Here is a 9,339-nt window from a genome sequence, read left to right as displayed (position 1 = left end):
TGAATAAAGCTATTATAAACATCCATATACAAGTTGTTTTTTTTTGTGGATGTGAAGTTTTCATCTCCCTTTGATAAATACCAAGGAGTGTGATTTCTGAATTGTATGGTAAGTTTTGTAAGAGGCGTCTTTTGCAAATGTTTTCTCCAGTCTATAGCTTGTATTCTCATTCTCTCAACATTGAATTTTGGAGAGTTTTTAATTTTAACAAAGTCCAGCTTATCAATTATTTCTTTCATGGGTTGTGCCTCTGGTGTCATATCTAGAAAGTCATCACCACACCCAAGACCAACTAGGTTTCCTCCTGTGTTATCTTCTAGGAGTTTTGTGGTTTTACATTTTACGTTTGGGTCTGTGATCCATTCTGAGTTAATTTTTTGTGACGGATGCAGGGTCTGTGTCTGGCTTAATTTTTTTCATGTAGATGTTCAGTTATTCCAGCATCATGTGTTGAAGGGACTATCTTTGCTCCATTATATTGCTTTTGTTACTTTGTCAAAGATCAGTTGACAAAATTTATGTGGGTCTCTATTCTGTTCCACTGATCTATTGTCTACGCTTTCAACAATACTGCACTGTCTTGATTGCTGTGGCCTTGCAGTGGGTCTTGAGGTCGGGTGGCGTCAGTCCTTTCACTTTGTTCTCCTTCGGTAGTGTGTTGGCTCTTCTGGGTCTCGTGTCTCCATATAAACTTTAGAATTGGTTTGTTGGTACCCACAAAATAACTTACGGGGATTATGATTAGGATTGCAGTGATCAAGCTGGGAAGACCTGACTTCTTAGCAATATTGAGTGTCTTCCTATCCATGAATGTGGGAAATTTCTCCATTTCTTTACTTCTTCTTTGGTTTCTTCTATCAGAGTTTTATAATTTTCCTTATATAGATCTTGTTCATAAATTAGATTTATTCCTAAGTCTTTCATTTTTTTAGGTGCTAATGTCTAAGTATGGTTTTAATTTTAAGTAGTCGGGAAAAGCCCAAAAGATGCATAATGTTGTGACATGTGAAAAAAAATGAAATTCAAATTTCAGTATCCATAAATAAAATTTTATTGGAACACAAAAACAAAACAAAACAAAAAAACTGTGCTTCCATGAGAACTGTTATATTACAATACAGGTGTTGACTAATGAATTTATCTGGATTATTATTGACTGATTACTGTTTATAGTATGCATAAAAGATTTAAAAATTTTGATTTCTAATGAGATGATGCAATGTAAGGCAAGTTGTCAATCAATTTTTTTTGTTGGTGGGTATTGCTACTTTATGTCCCTCAAGTTATACTACCTTTAGATGACTTCCTACCTATTATTGTGTAAAAATTATCACATCAATGAATACAAACTATTCAAGAATAATATATTCTAAAAATCACATTTAATTAATATTCATATTAAAACTCAAATCTCTCAGTTTTATACAGTCAAGGGAAATCCATTTCTTGGAGACAAATATGACCCAATTTCATCAAAATAGAATATAACTGAAAAGATACAAAATATATTTATACTTCTAGCAGTTAATTATAGCCTCCCTCAATGAGTTGTTTAACTACAATTATTCTTACAGCTACACATTTGAAAATTAATGTAATGTTGACCACTTGCATGAGAATTTCGGCTCAGTACTGATTGAATTTATACCTACGGTTACAGAAGCCTTGAATGACTTGAGTTTCTATCTTCAATCAGTTGCATAAACTTCTTTAAGATAGATGTGTTGCCATAAGTCCAGGAAATATTTTCTTTTATTCTTCGTCACTGAAAAGAAATGCTAGTACAGAGAAACTTCCAATAGCTTTGGAAGAGTTGATGTTCTGAACTGTCTTCTCTTAGAGTGAGGTTTTTCTAATTGCAAATTTGATACTTGTTTATTTGTCAAATCTGCAGCAAAGTTGTTTGTTAACAAAAGATTCCTGGAATTGGTTTACAAGTATTTTTTAGATGATATTCATATCTATATTCATAAGGGATATATATTCATAAGGCCTATAGTTTTTTTTTACTTGCAATGTGTGTGTCAGGTTTTGGTATCATGGTAATATTAGTCTCCTTGAATGAATTGGGAAGTGTTTGCTCTTCTATTTTCTCCAGGTGTTTGTGAAAGGCCAGTAAATGTAAACATTTGACAAGATTTATCATGGAAGACATCTAGGCCTTAGGCTTGCTTTATGACAAGTTTTTTTATTACTAATTCAATACATCCACCTGTTAAAAATCTATTAAGATTTCTATTGCTTCTTGAGTCAAGTTTGATGTTTCTGTTTTTCTAAGAATTTGTCCATTTCATCTAGATTACCTAATAGGTTTATAGTTGTTTTCAGTATTTCCTTATAGTTCTTTTTATTGTTGTAAGGTTTAGTGATATCTTCTTTTTTCTTCCTAATTTTAGTAATTTGATTCTTCTCTCTTTATCTTGTTCAATGCAACTCAATATTTTTCAAATTTGTTGATATTTTCAAATAACCAACTTTGGATTGATTTTTCTGTAATATTTTTCTATTTCATTTAGTTCCACTAACATTTTTTTTCTTTATTTTAATTATTAGTTTCAGGTGTCTAAAACAACATGATGATTGACATTTATACCCCCTTACAAAATGACAACCCCCCCTCCCAGTCTACTATCCCTCTGATTTTCACTAATCTTTTTATTTCCTTCCTTTTGCTTGCTTTTTCTATGAGGTTGGGTTTTTGTTTTGCTTTGTGTTAGATTCCACATATATGTGAGATCATACATACTTGTCTTTCTCTGTCTGACTTATTCTACTTAGCGTAATGTCCTCAAGGTCTATCCATGTTATAGCAAATGACATGATATCCTTGCATTTTTATGGCTGACTAATATTCCATTGTATAATATGTAACATTTACACATTCAAAGGAGTTCCCTTTTTTGCATGTTTTATTTTTACCAAACTAGTATTAACAAAATAAGCCTGAACATAATTTTTTTGATGTGGCAACAGACATTTGATATTCTATTGTTTTGTAGATGGAAATCTATTTGGAAAAAAACTGTTTCTTTCTTTACATCTAAATATACGTATATATACCCAAACCCTCACATATAGGTGGGATTGTATGATCAATATTTCATTTTGGTTTTTTTTGGGTCTCATTCTACCCATTCTTTTTTTCTGATTACATCATTTAGTTTCTGTTTCAGATACCCTGCGTTATATCTTCCTTTAATAGTCTATGTGCTTAGTGATTACATACAAATAAATAAATAAATAAATAAATAAATGTTTCTACAATACATAAATAATTTATATAGACCCATATACACATGCTCATATTAAAAATTTACAACCAAGAATATCAATTGCCTTTTTTGTTCTAATTATATTTTATATTTTTAAAAGAGATTTTACACTTTATTTATACACTGTATTTTTATGTTAAATTTATCCTCTTGGTAATTAAATTTTTATGACTATTATGACTAAAATAATATTTGCTCATTGATTTCCTGTTGCTCATTGCTATTATAGTCTACTGATTTCCCATTTTTTTCCATTAGAATACCAACTTCCCTTATTAATTCCATTAGTTTCCTTTTAAAGTTTTTTGAATTTTCTGGATGTGTAAGAATGTCCTCAGGATAAAAGAAAATATATGCCAAATTTCATAAATTTTAATACATCATCAATTGTAAAACATAATTATACTATCACTATTGAAAAAACAATGCTGCCAATTAAACTATGAATAATGGTAGACGCCATCCACTGTAAGATGTATCTTTATTTCAGAAAAGCAAAATGTGAATAAAATAGGACTTTAAAATCAATCAAAGCCATAGTTTTATTTATTTTTCCCATATTTATCTTGATTATTTTTTCTTATGTTATTGCATGTCTAATATTTTCCAATAAAATATTGAGCATTTCTGTTTTTTACTCATCATATTCACTGGGATGGGAGTTTACCTATGGTGTTGAACTTTTCACATAACTGGAATTTGAATTTCTTTAACTTATTTAATTGATTTCATTTTCTACCCATAATAAGTTACATTTAACATTTACTTTTGTTTGTTTTTAATTTTTTTCAAATTTATTAGGATAAGTTCCTCTGTTTTGGGCTGGTTTACATTTTTGTAAACATTTAAGAGTTCCTTCTGGCCACAGCTTTTTCAGTGGTCCAAATAATTTGCAATGATATGTCTGCATTTCATGGCTTTCCAAATAGTTAATTTGATGTGAATACCTTAATCTACAAGGAATTATATTTGTGTGGATTTTTCTATTCTTCCACCTAATAATTTAGATTATTATGGCAGGATTTGGAGTATAAAGCTTAATTTGTGTTAAATGTAGGCAAAAGCTATCAAGTACATGGAGAATGTTTTTCCTTTGATTCATAGCTCCATAAATAGCAGACAATATTTTTTAGATAAAAATGAAATCTTTCTGTGAACATGACCACAGTTTTCTAATTCAAACTTTCATTGAATATGCAGCTATTGCATCATCCCAAGTGCTCTCACTACACTAATCCTGAGACTTTAAACCTAAACCTTTGTGATCTGTAATATAACCTTCTACTATCCCAGTCTATGATTTCCTGAGCATCCACAAGTTATTTTATAGATTATCGTTCTACTTTTAGTTGAATCTTTATTTCTGACACCTCCTATTTACAACTTTACAATAACTCTAGCTATAGATTCAGAAGAATATTTATTAAATTCTATTTAGTGTTTCTGTGTGTTTGCATCAATAATATTTCCCTCTATTTTCTAAATATTGGAAGTGTTATTTTCTGTCACATGTATTTTAAATTATGCTACTATTCATTTATTTTAGACATTTTACATAGAGCTACTCTTGTTACATGTGTTTAGGTATCACTGTTGTGTATATTTGAGTAGAGTTATAGAGAATTTTACCCTGTATTTTCCTGAGTAATGACATTTTATATATATGTATATATATATGTATATATATATATATATTCAAATAGTATTATGAAGTTAGATTCTTTTCAAAATGATTTTTTAATTGACACGCAAAACTGAGATATTGGTTTGAAAAATGAAGATACAAAGGTGGCTTGAGCAGGGCTCAGTGGAAGCTAGGTTAAAGTAGTGTTGAGAAAATTAATTAACTCAAGTATATATTATTAAAAAACAAAATTATAAACTTCAAAATTAAAATTTATTCTTGTTTTTGAGATATTTTAAAAATATTTTCTGGGGCCGGCCGAGTGGCGCGATGGTTAAGAACTCGCTTGGGATGCCAGAGGGCCCCGGTTCGGATCCCACATATGAGGGCCAGTGAACACTGCCCTCCACAGCTAAGATGCTGAACAACAGCTCAACCTGGAGCTGGGCTGCCGTGAGTCGCTGGCGACAGCGTAGGCTGCAGTCCCTGTGGCAGTGGGTTGCCATGGGCTACCGTGTGTAGCCAGCAGCCAGCGTGAGCGGCCAGCCGCCGCAGTGAGCGGCCGTCCAGAAGCCGGCGACTGATGTGCCTCACCCGGGAAGAGCGCAATGATGGTGCCAACTTGGGCCAGTGAAGCAACGTCCTCCACAACTAGACTGAAGAACAAAACGACAGCAGCTTGTCTGTTCCCCTTCCCCAATCCCCCAGCACTGTTCCCATCCCCCCAATTCCCCAATAAAAAAAATCTTAAAAAAAAATATTTTCTTTTACTTAGTTGAGAGCAAGGCAATTCTTTTGATTGAATCCTTGAAGGCTTTCTTAACTTGATTGTTTCTCAAGGTGTAAATAAATGGGTTCAATGTAGGTGAAATGGAAGAAATGAGCAGTGAAACCACTTTATTAATGGTCACCTCTTCCTTTGCTGCAGGATTCATATAGATGAAAATGCATGTGCCATAGGTGATGGAAACCACAATCATGTGGGAAGAACAGGTGGAAAAGGCCTTTTTCCTTTGCTGAACAGAAGGGAATCTAAAAATTGTCTTGATGATGTAAGCATATGACAGAACTACACAAGTAAGAGTCATATTTAGAGTTAGCACAGCACAGATTATAACTGTCTGTTCCATGAACCATGTGTCTGAGCATGATATTTTCACTAAGGGAAATGCATCACAGCCAAAATGATCAATTATATTAGAGTCACAAAATATGAGATTTAAACCCAGGCTAAGTGGTGGGATTATTATACATAAACCAGCCATCCAACAACAGATGATGAGAATCCTGCAGACCCTACTGCTCATGATGATCACATAATGAAGGGGTTTGCAGATGGCCACATAGCGGTCATAGGACATGGCGGCCAGCAGAAAAAATTCTGTTACTCCACAGAGGTCAGTAAAAAATACTTGGATAACACAGGCTTTATAGGTAATGACCTTGTCACCTGTTGCTATGCTATACAAGTATCTGGGAATACAGGCAGATGTGAATGAAATCTCCAAGAAGGAGAAATTTTTTAAGAAAAAGTACATGGGTGTTTTAAGGTGGGAATCCATAAAGGTGAGTGTGATGATGGTCAGATTTCCAGTTACACTCAGTGTGTAGGTGAGAAGTAGAAAGATAAAAATGAGAACCTGCAGCTGAGGGTCATCTGTCAGTCCCAGCAGAATGAATGTTGTTACTGTTCCGTTTCTCATCACTGACTTCTGACTTCCCTCCAATCTGTATGTGATAGTCAAAGAAATTCTCTCATAGATTATTTTAACTGTTCTAAAATTTAATGCATCAAAACATTTATATTTCATTTTATATAATATTACACACAAACATATATATGTATATATATATGTATATAGATATAGTATTTACATTTTATGTCTATCCTGTGCTTAGGAATTCCCCATGTGATTAAATAGATGGCTAAGGAGGTGAATTTTGTGGGTAGCAATAATGTCTTGGTTTTCAAGAATTCTTCCCTATTCAGAAACAAATCACATAGTTTCATCCTTCTTTTCATGTCTTTTCTTGACATTTGGGTCTTTTAAAAAAACAGTGCTAATATAACTTGGGTACTATACAAACACTAGAGCAAAACTTGAGGTCTTTGTTCAAAAAGAAAATTTTGTTGATGTGTTTTTAGGTTAAGTGTGCTTAATTTTTATGAACAACCTTAAGCACTATGTCTTGCCCCCCTGCTGCAGACTCCACCATTTTTTTCTGAATATGTGCATTACCTTTACTGAATATGTGTTATCTTTTCTGCTGACATAAGTGGTGCTGTCTTCTTTTCTCTCCCACATCTTCTGGTCAATGAATTATTTTATCTTCATTGATGCTACGTTAGTAAGGATTCAGATATTTCTAATATATAATCAATATACCAACTGTTGATATTCACTGACATCAATTAATAGAAAATATTTTCCCCTGTGTACCTAGTTTATTTGTTTTATGAGAAGATTCATTTCATTGTTTAACTTATTGTGTTCTCTCTTTATTGAGGTTGGGCAGAACTATTGTGACTATTTACCCAGTTTGCAAAGCTTCCAATATAGAGAAAAATCACTAACTGAGGATCATGGGTTACTCAAAAGTCAGAATCCTTGTAGGAAATTTAGTTCTCATTCAACAACTATCAAGTATTTATATCAAATTGAGATTTGAGATATGTATTTTCTACATCTCAATTTGATACAAATATTTGATAGTTGTTATATATATCTATATTATATATACATAAATTGTAATATTACAATTTTTAGTTTTTTCTTTTCTTAAAATGTGTATACATTTTTTTGCTCTGTCTACATATATGTATTTTTTGCACACCGCGTACCTTCCTTCCATCTTTTCTCCTAACCTCTCAGATATGTGTATCTCTGTGAAATCTTACCCAGTCTTTGAAACAGAATGTTATTCAATTCTCAAACTGTTTTTTTCACATTACAACTTATTTTATCATAGAAGCTAAACAGATTGACACTAAAATGTATGTAAGTAACTGATTTCTATTTATTGTATCTTTCAAACAAATGTTCAAAATGAACATAAATAAGAATCTGTAATGAAATACTGTTACTTCATGTTATTCTTGTTTTTGGTCAGAAGAGGAATGTAAGGGCATGCTTATGTACTTCTCTATATACAAAGACACTTTATTTTTAACTTGAGGTTGAATATATATCCATAGTTACCCTGAATATTTCTCATGTTAAGATACAGATTTGTTTACATACCTTATGCATAGAAAACCTCCCAGACAATGACATTTATCTATACAAGGGAAATTCTTTCTAAAAAATGAATTTCATAAATATACTTTAAACATTAAAAATATATAAACTATCACTGAAACCCATTTTCTTTTCAGAGGAAAATATATAGTAGATCCTACGAAGGGAATTAAAATCAAAGAGACAAAACTTATCATACTTACTCTTCTGTTAGTAAACCACAGCTTCTGTTGGTTATTTAAACATAGCAATATTAAGACTAAATGTTAAAAATGATATTTTTATAAAGGTATTTATGTCTTCATATTTACTGGCATGTCTGGGAATGCATAGATCTCCTTTTGTTTTCCATCTCCAACAAACATATGATGAGCTTAGTGTTATTATAAGCTTCCAAATATTTTTTTACTATCTCCATTATTGAAAAGAAAATAAATTATGCTAAAGGCTGAGAACTCTCTCCACTGGTAGAAGAGATAATATTTTAAATCATCAGGACAGAGAGAAATAATTTTACAATGTCAAATGTGACTTTTCTTTTTAAGTTTGCAGAAAATGCCACTAAGGGAAAAAAACAAATGGTCCTTGCTGATTTACAATCAAAAGCCATTAATTAATTTTGTGAGTAATGAAGTTTGGCAAAAACACTAGTAACACAGGCTTCAGTGGGGACTGTGTCCTTGGAGATAAGAGGATGTTGCAGTAGCATTTGACACAGGTCAGCAGGACAACAGTATCATCTAAATTACATAGTTCATTTTTGTTAAACTTCCACATTTAGTGAGGCATTTGGAAGATTGTAATCCTTTATTACATGAATAAAATCCTTTAGTATATTGATCTTTTATTATTGTTGAACAATTTTAATCACAGAAGCAAAGGGAAAAATTTACATAATTATATTAATATAAGGCTAATACTTATAGATCTTTTTTTTGATTTATTAGTTTCAGGTGTACAAAAAAATGCAATAGTTATACTTTTCACCCCTCACAAAGTGACAACACCCCTTCCCTAATCCATATCATACATATCTATTACAATTCCATTGACTCCACTCCCCACACTATAACTGCACATCCTGTGACCATATATATATTAAATTATAGTTGACATACAATATTATTCAATGTCAGCTCCAGGTGTACAGTGCAGTGATCAAGCCTGTACCCCATCCATGAAGTGGTCTCCCTAACAAGACATG

The 9,339-nt window shown here is 32.1% G+C and overlaps 1 protein-coding gene across 1 annotated transcript; it reads right to left on the bottom strand.

Annotated features, from left to right (window-relative positions):
- Positions 1 to 5,663: 5,663 nt before the first annotated feature.
- LOC109396851 (olfactory receptor 6C2-like) lies at positions 5,664 to 6,599 on the bottom strand. The gene has a single exon (XM_019669004.1). The coding sequence runs from the start codon at positions 6,597 to 6,599 to the stop codon at positions 5,664 to 5,666; it is 936 nt and encodes a 311-aa protein (XP_019524549.1).
- Positions 6,600 to 9,339: the final 2,740 nt, after the last annotated feature.

The sequence above is a fragment of the Hipposideros armiger genome, unplaced genomic scaffold, assembly GCF_001890085.2.
Source record: "Hipposideros armiger isolate ML-2016 unplaced genomic scaffold, ASM189008v1 scaffold_548, whole genome shotgun sequence".
Classification (NCBI taxonomy): domain Eukaryota; kingdom Metazoa; phylum Chordata; class Mammalia; order Chiroptera; family Hipposideridae; genus Hipposideros; species Hipposideros armiger.
This window is presented reverse-complemented; position numbering and strand designations above follow the sequence as displayed.